At 50.7% G+C, this 14,990-nt stretch overlaps 3 protein-coding genes across 3 annotated transcripts; all 3 read left to right on the top strand.

The window, feature by feature from the left end:
- Positions 1-2,887: 2,887 nt before the first annotated feature.
- On the top strand, positions 2,888-3,424 carry PFICI_05160 (uncharacterized protein; the record flags this gene model as incomplete). The annotated part of the gene is made up of 2 exons (XM_007833741.1): positions 2,888-3,335; positions 3,402-3,424. The coding sequence occupies 2 exons, from the start codon at positions 2,888-2,890 to the stop codon at positions 3,422-3,424; spliced, it is 471 nt and encodes a 156-aa protein (XP_007831932.1).
- A 2,342-nt stretch (positions 3,425-5,766) lies between these two features.
- Positions 5,767-8,510, top strand: PFICI_05159 (uncharacterized protein; the record flags this gene model as incomplete). Its single annotated transcript, XM_007833740.1, has 4 exons — positions 5,767-6,653; positions 6,709-6,885; positions 6,937-7,452; positions 7,502-8,510. The coding sequence occupies 4 exons, from the start codon at positions 5,767-5,769 to the stop codon at positions 8,508-8,510; spliced, it is 2,589 nt and encodes an 862-aa protein (XP_007831931.1).
- Positions 8,511-9,849: 1,339 nt separating this feature from the next.
- PFICI_05158 (uncharacterized protein) lies at positions 9,850-13,410 on the top strand (the record flags this gene model as incomplete). Its single annotated transcript, XM_007833739.1, has 1 exon — positions 9,850-13,410. The coding sequence occupies one exon, from the start codon at positions 9,850-9,852 to the stop codon at positions 13,408-13,410; it is 3,561 nt and encodes a 1,186-aa protein (XP_007831930.1).
- Positions 13,411-14,990: the final 1,580 nt, after the last annotated feature.

The raw sequence follows: 14,990 nt of genomic DNA, 5'->3' as shown, positions 1-14,990 counted from the left end.
ATAGCGCGCCCAGCACCTCAATCACGCAACGCTGTGGCATCTCCTCAGCCTCTCGACAACCTGGAATCATCGCGTTTGGTTTCCCCCGCGTCATGATTCGATCATAGGCAGGTCTCAACAGGTAGCTCCACGCTCACATTGTGGCTCCCAAGAACTACCAAATAACCGCTCAACTAGGCGCATCGCTTTCCCGTGCAAACCCGCGACGATGCCTCCCCACTTGCATCCTCGGTCGCGGATGACCTCCTCCCTCTTCGGAATCACGGTCGCAGCCAGTTTTTTCGTAGTAGGACTCCCGCATGTTCTGCCCTGTCCTGCACCCCGGGTCAAACTCGCCGACTCAGAAACCACAGCCGACGGCACAAGGCGGAGGCGGAGGAGGCGGACCGAGACAGCAGAGGTCCAGGATGGCATAGCTCAATTCAAGAGCAGCAGTGAAGACTTTGAGAGATCAGCAAACAAGGGCTTGGCAAAGAGAGAATGCCCAGTGCCCAAACCCTCGGGCGTCCTTGGTGGGCTTATGGGCTTCAATCGAACGACAACAGACAGCGAACAGTCTCGAGACGACAGGTGATACGACTTCAAATAAACATTGCATTGGGAATCGGAAATCAAAGAAAAATAGATTGTACATCACAATGTAACATCAAGAACAGAGATAAAAGCATTACATACAATATGTACATTTCCAAGTCTGTATGGCAAGAAATCTACATCCGAGCCGGAAAATGCTACATGGGCTTTCCGCGGGCTCTTGGGACTCTTTCTTTGGAGACATATTGTTTGTCTGTCCCCAACTACAGTCGAAGACGCAGACCTTCATTTGAATTGCAGCCGCAAAGGACGAACCCGACAGTTGATGACCAGATTTCAGCAGTGCCGGAGAGAAGAAAAGAGTTTATCAGGGAAACGAACGTGCCGAAGCGACTCATGATCTCCCGGCGTTGGACATGAGACAAATGTACTTATCCAGTGCTTGAGAAATCCTGATCGGCAAAAAGTGCATACCATGCCATATAATTTCCAACAGCCTTTTGTATTGTTTGGCATTAGTCAATGAGTCCTGCAGAGACAACTCGAAACGGTGAATCCAAGCCCCTGATTTCCCTGGGCCAGGGCAAAACAAGTCGGTGTGATGATGAAATATGTGCCTACTTGGATGTTCTTTTCTACTACGGATAAAAAGCGACCATGACTGAGCAATGGTATCCAGTGCTCTATATTCCGTAAAGACGTATGATTCCGCTTGGCCCCGCCTCGGCCCACAGCCAACACTATCACATCTGATCTGGAGAACGACAGCAGTCGTCGCAATCATGAGATGAGTCAATGTCAACATGACAGTTTCGCAGTGTCATCTGGACATAGACAAACGTCAAGTCCAGAAATCTTCAGGTGATTGATGCATGGTGCCTAGTGCATGAGACGGCAACACGGGTCATGATCAGTCCGGATGAGGGGATTGCAAGAAATCGTTCGTGCTCCGGGTAAAACGGCTTCGCGGCAATCAAGTCCCATCTCTTTGCTATTACTCGGCAGCGGAAATTTTTGATGCTCACGAACATATACAAGGGTCAACTTTGGTTGGCACTCGGGCACTCAAACAGCATTGCACGCAGTGCGACCCCTGAACGTGTGCGATCGCCGTGGATGCCGCTCAATGATTGGGCAATGCAACCCCCGGCATCTTGAGTTGACAGCCCGCCGCTGCAGCAAAACCTTCTTTTGCACCCCCGGATTTTGCGGCTCATTTGGCACGATGGATCCGAATTAGGCCTTGATCAGACTACGACGGGTATGCCAAGGCGTTTCTGATTGAGAAAAGCCGTGAATGCTTACCAGGCTGCCTAGACCTTTCATCTGGACACCCGTGAGAACGTCGTAGAGTTTTGACCAATCAGAAGCCCGGATCTTGACTATAGAAGAGTATGGTAAGGCGCCAGGGGGCGGAATCTCATAGGTGAACATTGTTTAAACATCGCTCGTGGGCTCTTCTGTGCTTGTAATCAGGTATGAGAAAACAACACGAAACAGGCTATTATCCCAATTGCTGATCAATCAAGACCCAGATTGCGGCATTCCCCCTTCCCTTCAAGAAGACCTTGTCCGGAAAGCCAATTGCCTTTTGAAGCCAGACGACAAATGTGCTAGGGTCGCTCTTGGATCTTTCTTGCTTGGCAGAGCACATCAGGCGGTCGTTCGTCAACAGAATGGCCTGGTTGAGCATGGTCCGCCATCGCCTGACCGGAGCAGTCTACGCAAGTCCCTTGCCCTACATGACAATCAGCAGCAAGTGCCCGCAACCCCATAGGTTGGGTACCCGCCGAACAAGCTCATCTGCACGGAAGCTTGATTGAAATTCCTTGTTCTTACCCACTGCCTACATCCCGCTCGATTCCGGATGCCGTCGGTACAGGAACGCAGACGACCTGATACCATCGGATCCCTCCTTCAAATTGTATCCGAAGGAATTTATACATGAGCAAAGCCTTGGCAATGTTTCCAGTGCTCATGCAGCCGCGTCTTGTTCTGCTCGCCACAAGCCTTTCCAACTAATATATAATTCGACATTTACTTCGTAGATGTGATTCTGTTTCTTCATCCCAACTCAGTCTACAAGATCTTCAGTATACTCAGCCTACTCTTTCATTCATTCCTTCAGAGGTATGTTGGATATCGCTCTATACTCACATCATATTGGTCCTCTACTGACTCAACCACCCAGCTGTGCTCGTTGTTCGTTCCATTCTTTATATACCTTCGTTTGAACATTTGAGGTATGCTTTCTAGGATCTTTCAACTCACTTGATAACTAACAAGGCGGTCTAGCTGTGCTCCATTACCGATTTTTAAATTTTAATAATCCAACAACACCCTCATCGCCAAAATGAAGTTCTCTGCTGTCCTCGTTTCCACCCTCGCGGCCTTTGCGTCTGCCGCCCCTGCCAAGAAGGAGGAGCCTCGTGCCTCTATCGATGCCTCTCTCTTCAACAACTTTGCCTTCAACAGCCAGGACCTGCAATACCTGAGCGTTGTCAACTCCCTTGACTTCAACGTGCTCCAGCAGCTCGCCACCGTCAACGGGTTGAACCTCAACAACTTCTCGGGCTTGTTCTCCAACAATGCCTTTGACATCAACAGCCTGATCCAGCTCCAGCAGATCCAGAACCTCATCCAGCTCCAGCAGCTCGGTGTTCTGGGCGGATTCGATCTGAGCTCTTTTGCCTTGAACCAGGTCAACCTTGGCCTCATCAACAACATTGGCGGCGTCGACCTGGGCCAGTTCATCGACGCCTCCTTGGTCCCCCAGATCCAGACCATCATCCAGCAGCAAAGTAAGTGCAAAAAAGCACGGCGCGCCTCCTCCTCTGCGGAATAAGGGATTAATTCGGAATTATCAGCTGTTGCCGTCGTCAAGGAATAAAGATCTCGCATGTGTGAGAAGGATATAAAAGACTGAGGAGTTCTCCCCGCCGCTTCAAAAAGAGTCAAGCCCATAATCTTTTGTCAAAGTTGGACACGAGCCCTCGGAGAAACGACCTTGTTGGAGATGTGGATTTCTCTCTTTTCACATGTTGGATCAGCAATCTCACCGTCGGATACAACAATCCCCAATTTCTCAAGAGCAATGCATTTAGGGCATTGCTTAGCTTAGGTGGATGAATAAACTCTATCTGTTGGACAAGTCCTTCTTTTGAAATCGTGATGCACAGACACCAAACATGTCGACAAACTAAAGCTGCGAGCAATCATGACATTTGTGACGGTCATCTGCTATGCGCGCAAGTTGATCCAGACATGAAAATCGCTATACTTTGGACTATCTAGTAGTTGTTAAGATACCTGGATACCGCCGCCTTACCAGCCGAGGTGTAAGACTTTTTGAGTTTGTGACGAGATTGAGACATTGGTCTTGCGTCAATATGCAAGTCTAGCGCCAGGCAGGGTCACTACTGCAAAGCAACGGGTGTGAGGCTGTACACACGCCAGGACAATTCAGCTTGTCAGTAGTAAAAACGCCGAGAGTTGGTATTGAATCAAGCTTCACTCACACAATTGAAGGCAGATGCACACAAGCCGCACCTTTAATCACGAGGAACGACTTGCCTAATCTCCGTAATCTTCAAGAAAGAATAAGAGGAACTAATTCATATACTTGTTGCATTGGATCTCAAATTCATTCGCATTGTCCAAACATCATAGGGCTCAGCCCAATCCCACGATGTCCGGCTTGAATTATTGGGTTGAAACACATCGGAGAGCAGCGGCTGCGGTAACCAATGAGGCACCGAAAAACAAGAGGAGTCGGCCTTTTGGCAGTTTTCAGCGAAACATGACTCGCCTTGCTTCTACATATGATCAATGATGCTTAATAGCTTGATTGAATTCGAGTTTAGACGGGAATTTATGGAGAAGAATTCCTCTCGACTAACCCAGCCGCGGTCATGGCCCAACTACATCCTGCATTTGCTGATCAGCCATCCCGCACTAGATTGTCATTCGTGTTCGTGCTACAGTACCCCACGTGAGACATCGCTTGTCCTAGATTCTTCAGCGAATCCTCCAGGTTTACCTGGTGATTGATCGATTGGCGCTCAAACTCTCGCTGCGGCTCCGACTGTGGGTGTGACAAGACATCGATGAATGGATACTCCGTGGTCAGTACCTCGAGACGTGTGTGTATGGTACTTCGTAGAGAGGGGGACTGTCTGGGAAGAGGCAAGGGCTCTTTTTGGGGGTCGCAGAGGGCGGCAGGGGTCCATTTTGGTTGGACACACAGCGCTGGCCGACCAACCACTGAATAGACCTTGGCGTATGATCTTACAGCACTATATTTCTGTTAGTGGCGCGGGGCCATCAGTGATCATCACGCACCTTATGCTGCCTCCCCATGGATCTGCCTGGTGCCCTTGCCCCTCCTCCCGCGTGTGTGTCACCTACATAGTAAATGTACCTACCACTCCAGCTTGGAGCACTTGTTGAGGGGCATGGAAGCACGAGTCGCAATCATCCGAACTTGACTGAAACTGGGTTCGGAATATACTTGCACCTACCAGCAAGTAGGTAGACCAGGAAAGGCCCGTCCTCTTTTCCCACGATCGAGACGAATCAAGGTCACATGTTTACGGTGAGGCCAAGGTGAGAGAAGGAGAGAAGTCAGTCGACGGGAGGCTCACTTGTCTCTCCGCGTCACCTGCTTCTTCTTCGTGCTGCACAGTACTGTATCATCCCGTCAATCAATTCATTTCTGGAAATTGGCAGTGTTGGGCAACAATCTGATGATATACACCAACGGTCGCTTCATCTCTGGTTTTACCAAATCGACTATTTGCTGCCTGCCTGCCTGCCTGCCTGCCTGCCTGCCTAGTATCTCATTCACCCATTCATACATACATACATTCATTCATTGAACCGCGTCTTGTTGCCCTGTCTTTTGCGCTGCAGGTCTGTCTATCCCGGGAACTCCTCCCGCCCAAGCAAGCTGTACGCACCTACATGCACTCCGAAGCCACAACCAATCAGCGTTGAGGGAGGGGTTGCAGCTTCACGCTTCACCTGCAGATAGCCATTCACAGACAACCAGCTGTTCGAGCTCCGCACTTCGCAGCGCTGTTGGTCCTATCTGGGCTGCTTGCGCTGCTGCTTCTTTAGGGCGGAAGGAACCCGGCAGCCAGCTTATGGGTTGCCTACCTACAGCGTCTCCGACAGCCTGAACCTGCTACACCATCAGGAGGGCTGACAGAACCACGATCAAGGCGAGGACGAATGGCATACTCTCAGGATGGAGGAGGCAAGCACCGACACAGGCGTCGAAAGGAAACACGTTCCCCCTCGCTCTCGAACGCCTTTGATTGGGAGCCAGAGGAATATTCCACCCTCCATTCGCTGCCCTACCGAACCCGGTCCCGCACTGCCGACGTCGATATACAGATGCCCGACAGCACTAGCAGAAGGGCGAGACAGTCTGTCTCCTCCTCGTCCCATCGAGGCCGTCGGGCATCTTCAGACTCGCACGAGATCATGCCTCCGACAACAACCACCTCGTACCGAGCACGCGCCGTGCCACAGCGGAGGGCTAGAGAGCCAATGGCGTACGATGACGATGAGGAATCACCGAGTCCTCGCGAACGTCGTTCGAGGCCTCGAGGACGAGATAGAGCAAGGTCACCCTCACGGTCGATATCAGGCTCAGAAAGGAGTAGCAGCAGCAGAGGCGAACGTGTGATGACACCGTCAACACCGCCAAGATCAACCCGCGTTAAAAATGCAACTCCTGACTCGAGACGCTCTCATAAGAGTCCTTCAAGAGCCAGGTCCCGGAGCTCAGATTCCGAATCCACATTGTCTACACAGGGCAGAGTCAAGGAGAAACTACGTCATGAATCTGATGAAATTGAAGTGATACTAGACACCAAGACTACTCCTCGTCGGCGGCATCGCAAGACACATGCCGAAAGGGAGCCACCAATATACGAAGAAGAGCTTTCGCCAATAGCCCGAAATGCCATACCTATCGTCGTTGAGAGTAAAGGAGCGCCCAGGCATCAGCATCGCCACCAACGACAATCCGACTCCAGGAGTGGTTCTCGTAGGCGTCATCGCCATCATCACGACCACCACGATGAGGTCGTGAAACTACCCAGCTCTAAGCGGTGCGTAAACGTATCAAAGATGACAGATTTAATTGGCATACTGATTTGAGGACAGGAGCCACAAGAAGTATCATGACTCCGTCAATGTCTACGTGGAGCGGCCCAAGCTCGCCAGATCATCCAGTTCGCAGATGACGAATACGCCGAGTGTGGCTTCGTCTAGGCGATCTTCGACTGCACTCACCAAATTCATGTATGGGAAATCGCCTCAACAGTCCAAACCAACTAGAACGTGAGACACTCTCCATGCGTATGACATGAGCTTGAACTGACCCATGTGAAGTGTCGAATGCGTTGCGTGCATGGATGAGGATACACCACGGTCAAAGGCAGCCAAGCTGAAGTGCAAGCATTATATGTGCCACTCCTGCATGAAACGAGTCTTCAAGGTATCTATCAAGGACCCTCAGCATATGCCGCCCAAGTGCTGCACGGAAGACCCGATACCAATCAAACATGTTGATGCACTCTTTGAGAATAGCTTCAAGAAGACTTGGAACAAGAAGTTTGCTGAGTATTCTACACGGAATCGCATCTACTGCCCGTCTAGTAAATGCGGCGCCTGGATCAAGCCCGAACGGATACATAAACTGAGGGATGGTCGCAAACGCGCTACTTGTGGCTCATGCAAAACAGAGGTATGCTGTGCCTGCAATGGCAGATGGCACAAGGGAAAGGATTGCCCCAGGGATGAGGCAACGAATGAAATCCTCAAGCAGGCAAAAGAGAATGGCTGGAAGAGGTGCTACAGCTGCCTGGAGATGATTGAACTCAAAGAAGGCTGCAACCACATGACATGGTGAGTCAGGATTTGGTTCCGTCATGAACGACTTGGCTAACATTTATAGTCGCTGTGGTGCCGAGTTTTGCATGATATGCGGGCTCCAGTGGAAGACGTGTGAATGCCCCTGGTTTAATTACGAAACCGCTGAACAGGATCACCTTGACTACATGGACATGCCCATGACATCCAGCTCGGAGCGCGATGGGTCAATGACTCGAGGAAGTCGTCAACGCGGCAGCCGGCATCGCGTTCCGCAGACGTATGAGACTGAAATGTCTCTTCGTCGCAGACAGGAGCAACAAGATGAAGATTTTGCGAGACGTTTACAATACGACGATAACGGTAATGATGATCACGATGACGATGACGATGACGATGAGGAGGATGACTATATCCACAACAAATACGGTGAGATCGTTGGCCTTGGGAATTCGGCTGGCCATTTCATGAATGATGACTATAGAAGAGCGCCGCGGATAGTACCACCTGCTCCTTCCCCTCCAATGCAAGCCGTCGACAGGACCGGCAATGGCGACTACGTAACTGGCGTGAAGAAAGCACGAGGATTGCGTGCCAGCTCCATGGAAAGGCGTCTGGCCGACAGGTTCTCCGAGCCACGACACGGGTCTAGTCCAACACATATGTCGTACACAATGCCAATGCCGCCTCATCCGCCTCATCCGCCTCCGCCGCCTTCTCATGGTATGCCAATGGGTGGCATGAGTCCTATGGGCATGACCAGCATGGGTAACATGCATTACCCGCCTCCGGGCGTCCCCAGGATGAGGCGAGCACACACCATGGACGACGAGATGTCACACTCGAGGCTCTCGGAGCGGATTATGCTAGGGCATGGCCCAGCTGAATTTGAAGACGATATAAGTTACCAGAGCCCTCCTAGCCGGAGACGGCCTAGGGAAACCAGGGAACCCAGAGAAAGAGAGCGGCTATCACACAGGAGCTCAATGCTCGCTGGATTGACAGGCCCGGGCAGTGGCATGAATCGCGTCGATGAATGGAGGTACTATGTAACCCCTGATGAGCCCGAGAGACAGAGTGTCACGGCTCGCTGAAAGATGCAATGCCATGGAGCACTCGCAAGGACTCGTTGACGACAGTATCAAGCCATGACTGGCAACAGACTACAGCTGATTGATGATTTGTTTCTGCATTCTGTTTATTTACACATGGAAGACCTCGGGGTTGATTGTAAGATATGGCGGCCGTGGTATGAGCATGTATTGTATCTGCTTGATATTTGTGGGTTGGCGTTACATGATGTAGTCTGTTTATTACAGTCACGATGACCTGGACTTTCAATATAGCAATTGCATCAAACATTGTGGATTTCGCGGCCTACAACGAGATGGAACGTGTAGGATTGATTGCTCATGTGAAGAAAGCCGACACATTGCAGAATTGCAGATGCCCTCGTGACCTGTGGTTGGTTAGGTACTCATGACACCAGCGTACCATATTAAGGGTGTTTTTGGAGGGGGAAACGGAGTCCATCAATAACGTCTTATACGGATGGATGGTCTTGAGCGAATCTCTCCGAAAAGAGATGACAGTCAAACATACATACCAAAGCTGGGAATAGTTTTGGTGCTTGATGGAATGATCTTGATACGGCCAATGTCAACTCACAACCATGACAACGCAGTTGACAACGAATCAGGGGCAATGTTTCATGGTTGAACGTTCAACACTTCCACTGACCAGCACACCGACTGAGAGTGGCACATGTGGGGAGCGTCTAGTAGTGACAGTCGCTAGGAGACCACTAACCAATGCCCCGGGCCCCGACTACGACCCGAATCCCCTGGCCCTTGCCCCTGCCCAGCCGCTATCGCTCAATGAAATGCGCTGTGGATCATTTGACATCAGCGACACGTCTAGCGGGCCAAACTTCACAGCTACTGAGAGGCCGCCCCCAAAATCATTGGGAATCCCCAATCGCTAGATGATTTGGGGCTCGTGATCAGTCATGTTCGGACGTCACGGAGAGAAATGTGTGGCTTTGTTGGTTTGGTAGGATTCCCGACTACTGCTGCGTAAATCTACTTTCTTGTCCTGTTTGGGCTTCTTGTAGACTTTTGTTTCGTTTCTTTTTTGGACATTTTCTACCCTACTACGATTTTTGAGTTGTCTACACTAGAATATTTCTCGCCAACCTTGTTCACATTACCTACGGTACCTCCCTATCGTGGACATCTACCGATATTATCTGTGATTAATGGGTGTACAAAGATGAAGTTATAGGAGAAACGTCATAGCCGTGTTCAGTCTTGCCCCAACGACCAAACCGACGAACAGCCTCTTGTGCATTCTCGCACCGATTTGGGCGTTTCTCTTACTGCTTGTTGGGTTTCCGGCGCCCATACACAACCCCCACGAGAGCGACATCATAATATGCTGCTCCTCCACCAGGTCGGCTCCGTCAAGATTGGCGAGGTCGTGCGCTACACTGTCACCTACACTCCCTCGCATGACCGCATCTTGCCGTCACCTTCGATCCTGCACCTGCGCATCCGCAACACCTCTGCCATAGCCCTGCGCGCCGCCTTTGTCCACGGGCCCTACAGCCTCGACGTCGCCGCCTACCCGGCCAATTTCGACCCAAACGTCAAGTTCGAGAACCCGCAAAAGTATGGCGTGCCCGAGTTCGAACCCATGCTCAAGGCCGGCGGGTCATGGCAGTGCGAGCTGGTCGTGCCCGAGGACATACGGGAGAGCGCCGGTCTGGGGGCGTCAAGGGGTCATTTTGGCAGCGGCAAGGAGTGGGAGGATTGCAGCAGCGTCACTTGGGTGATCGAGGTCGCGAGCCAGGTTATCTTTTCCAGTTCCGCCGCCGTCGGCTACGAGGTCCTGCTCGCACGCGATGAGAAGAGTCTGCACCTGGGAAGCAGCACCCCCGTGCTCGGCGGCAACCAGGCCCAGGTGCCCCAGCCCGGTCGCGTGAGCGATTTCCAACAAAGCGTTGGCGCCAAAGACGGGCACCACCCGGCACAGATGAAGGGGGTCTTCTCACGCGCCGTGACGCTTAAAGTAGAGGATACTGCCAGCCTGTGGAATACGCCAGGACTGCCGGGATGGGACGAATGGACCCATGGCCACCTGCACAAGAACTATGGCATGGGTCACGACGTAGCGACTGAGGCTGTAGGCCCCCCAAAAAATGCAAGCGAGGACCAAGTGAAGCAAGCCAAAGATGAGGACGACGTTACCAGGCGCAAAAAGAAGCCCAAGAAGGTCCACCTCGTGGTCGTGACCCATGGGCTCCACAGCAATCTGGGTGCCGACATGTTGTATTTGAAGGAGAGCATCGATGCCACGGCTAAACAGGCCAAAATTGACGCAAGGGAACGGAGGCGGAAAGAAAAGGCAGAGCGAGAGGCAAAGCGCAAGGAGAACCAAGCCCAAAATGCCGACGACACTGCCGGGGGCGATGAGGACTTGAAACCGGAAATCTCACGTGAAGAAGAAGAAGAATATGACGATGAAGAGGTGGTAGTCAGGGGCTTTTCTGGAAATGCGACCCGCACAGAAAGGGGCATCAAGTTTCTCGGCAAGAGGCTGGCTCGGTTTGTTCTCTCGATGACATACCCTGACCAACCCTTCCTGCCCACAATCAAGTCTGCGACCGAGAGTATCGCTGGGGCTTTCAAGCCAGAGTCGGGAGATAAGGCAGACAAGGGTGACAAGCCAGCGCATAGGCACAGCACGATACACCAGCCAAAACACCACAACCCACACCGAGCTTTTCAAATCACGAGCATCAGCTTTGTCGGACACTCCCTCGGTGGATTGGTGCAGACATATGCCATAGCGTACATACAAAAGCACTCACCACAGTTCTTTGACCTTATCAGGCCGATCAACTTCATTGCGATGGCCTCGCCGTTATTAGGACTCAGCAATGAGAATCCCATGTACGTCAAGTTTGCTCTAGACTTTGGACTAGTTGGCAGGACGGGACAGGATCTTGGCCTCACATGGAGGGCGCCCACCATTGCTAGGAGTGGCTGGGGTGCTATTGTAAGCACGCTGGGCGAGAGCGCGCACAAGAAGGTCATGGGAGAGGTTCAGCCAGAGTCCAAGCCTCTACTGCGGATATTACCGACCGGACCCGCCCATGTGGCACTCAAAAAGTTCAGGAATCGAACCGTATACTCAAATGTGGTCAATGATGGCATAGTGCCTCTACGCACAAGCTGTCTGCTGTTCCTGGATTGGCAAGGCCTTGGCCGTGTAGAAAAGGCTCGAAGAGAGGCTGGACTGGTAGAGTCTGTCCTTGGCTTTGGATGGGCCGAACTTACAGGTGCAAACGTAACCTCACCGCGGAGAGGCCCCTGGTCACCATCGGCTGGGGAGTTGACGGTTCCTCAACAGGATGTTCCGCCGCCGCCATCAAATATATCATCTGAGCCGGGTACGCCGCCAGAGCACGCCCGAGAAGTGCCACAGCCAGCGGAAGATGCCACTGCCGAAGACGATAGGCGCAGTCTCAACCTTTCGAGCCCAGTTCAGGAGCATCCACCACCTCTTCCAACGTCTCACACCACTAACAACGATGGTCCGTTGAGCGGCTTTTTGAACTTTTTCAAGTCCAACAAAGAACCACAACCACCCCCGGCATCGAAACCCTTAAAAGCCAATTCGTCAAAGGATACCAAAGTTCTCAAGCGAAGCCAAACCCTGAAGCTGCTGGAGAATGAATCAGCAAGTTCCAGCACCTCGAAGGTATCGACTGGCCATGAATTGGAAGGCAACGAACAAAGCAATGTGTCTGCGCCTCCCAAAACGAGCTTTTTCGAGTCAGCTGGAGATATACTAAATCCCAAGATTCCGCCAATGGAGTTCCTCATTGATCCGTCAAAACGCCCTCGAACAATCTTTCATGATCGTGTCTATCATCCCCAAGACATACCGTCTCCGCCACTCAAGAAGCGTCCGACTGGAACGCTCTCAATGCGCAGAAAGTCTGGTCAACGCACCCCATCGTCGACTCCCAAGGCCAAATCGATAGAGCGGAATGACAGTTCTGCCTCTTCCCCTTATTTGACTCCCACTCCTAGTGTCGCCCATCAGGATTCTGCCCTGTCAACGCAAGACTATGACGATCTGCTGCACACGAGCCCTGATCATGATCCCAATCAGGTCATTGATAGTTCCAACATGAGTGTCGAGGAAAAGATTGCACGTGCTTATCACAAGGGTCTGAGCTGGCGCAAAGTGCTCGTCAAGTTGGAGCCGGACGCCCACAATAACATTATTGTGCGACGCATGTTTGCGAATGCTCATGGCTGGCCGGTAGTGAAGCATCTTGTCGACGCGCATTTCAGCGACGCGGCCGCTGCCAGGATCCCGGATCAAAAAGAAGAGAACAAGGAGCGTGCCAAACCAATGAGTCAGAACCCCGACACGACTGGCGCTGAAACGACAACACAGGACCAGCCACAAGATCAGCCCAAATCTGACACTGCCATCGAAAATGGCAATCCAGAGAGCAAAGCCACCTCCCAGAATGAGGGAGCAGATCTTCAGAAGGTGTCCTCACCAGAGCGACCGCCTGCGACAGCTCACACACTGTCCGAAAGCCGTGAGGCAGAAGATGCCGTACCAGATCTGCCGAATCCAAGTGCTTCAATGCACAGTTCTGCATCTTATGACCACCTGTCCCCCTCCAATGCCGCTTCTCGTCCAAGTCTCGATAGGCTCGACTCCGTGACCTGGAGTGAAAGAGATTGGGCAGACAGCGGGGATGAGAGCGAAGATATGGACCAGCACCTTGCTTACGGCGGCAAGAAGGCTACAAATGAGGAGAAGAACAAGTCTATTGAGAGAACGGGCAGTCCGGTCTGGAATTGGACCGAGAAGATCGTGGGCAAAAGTGGAAATAAGGGCAAGCAAAACCCAGCCCAATCAGACCCCCCGAGTCCTAATGAGGGTGATCAGACGCCGCGGCCATGAAGAATGAAATGACAATAGAGAGAGAGAGACCTTTGTAATCCTAGATTAGACATAATACCCAATGTTCTATGTATTACTCGATTTGTCTTCTTTCGGCGCCTTGATCTTAAATACAATTATTACGGGTGTCTTGTTTAGAATCATTACAATGCACAGATGATTATATATGCAAATGGATGCTGACTGAGCTTTCTATATTGGTTACCATGGAACAATGTTTTGTTTCCTAGCGTACTATGACTTGGCAATAATTATTGTAGTGCTAACTTGGTGCTACTTTGTCTTTCTAGAAATAAATATGGATAAATAATTGCGATTAAATGCGACGCATACATTTGATTGTTTCTAACTGCTGCCTGACTCCGATACACTAGTTACCCATGAACAATGTTTTATAGACAACTCTAATCCACTGATCATGAAGCATAACTATAAGACCCTGTAGAACAACGAGAAAGTGTGAAACTATTTAATTTGTCCTCCCAGCTAGATCCAATCATTAGCAGGATGAACTGGACCATACCGGAAAAGGTGCTTTGTGACCGGGACACAAATATTCCCATTTTCAGGACGGAGTGATAGAAAGCCCCATCACGTCTCTCAATGTCAAAGTAGGGCCCTATCGCATGTTACATCATCAGACCCAAGCACAATCAATTCCACTATTCATACCTGTAATAGGCGGACAATCCTGCGTACTGGAATCTTCCTGGTTTCGACCTGAAGCACAACATTCTCCAATGCGGCAGACCAAACTCGATTATACTGAAAAGCATACGATCAATAGCAAGCAAATTTCAAGTTGGCCAAAGATGCACATCTCGAATAATACTTAGCACGTTTGACAATGTCGGATCAATCGGCCAGCTTGCTCGCCTAGCTTTTGGTTCAACAAGCACACTAGGTCAATATTAGAACCAGAAGGGATATAGGTAGCATGACTGAGAACTTCCATTATACATTTGACCTGTGGCATTAGATCGCACCAAGACTATAACAAGCAGGCATGTTGCAACAAAGGATAGGACTGCTGAATCATAACACTCGACCAATGAGTATCGTCGGGGCTTGTTGGGGGGCTGCGAATGGAGGCTGGAAGCTCAACCCGAAAGTGTCAATGTAAACTACAAATCCCATGGTGAAAGATTCTTTTGATGTAGTTGAGCACGAGGCTACAAAGTCTATACCTGCTACATGATAATATTTTGCTTGCAAAGAAAAACTCCAAATTCATCGTTTAAGAGTCTCAAAACTAGCATGCTGTTTACCTTGCGTTAAACTATATTTTGATAACCTACAAGACCTTGGGCATCACGTAGGTCAAGACCGGGATTTGGAGAACCAGCTCATCATGTTACTAATAAGAGAACAATGAAAATTCAAGTATTTCTCGTGTGAAGAGAGAGGGGGGACTTACGAGGCGTTCTCTCGCGCATGTGATACGTACCATCTGCTTCTCCAAATATAAATATCGAGTGTTCCGGCGTGGATGGAAGTCTTCAAAAAATATCTACTTCTCACATCTGATTTTCGGATAGTCTTGAAAAGTCGTCGGAATGCATCTAGTAGCAATTCTCTCT

This window comes from Pestalotiopsis fici, assembly GCF_000516985.1.
Source record: "Pestalotiopsis fici W106-1 unplaced genomic scaffold PFICI_Scf_3, whole genome shotgun sequence".
In the NCBI taxonomy this organism is placed as follows: Eukaryota; Fungi; Ascomycota; class Sordariomycetes; order Amphisphaeriales; family Sporocadaceae; genus Pestalotiopsis; species Pestalotiopsis fici.
This window is presented reverse-complemented; position numbering and strand designations above follow the sequence as displayed.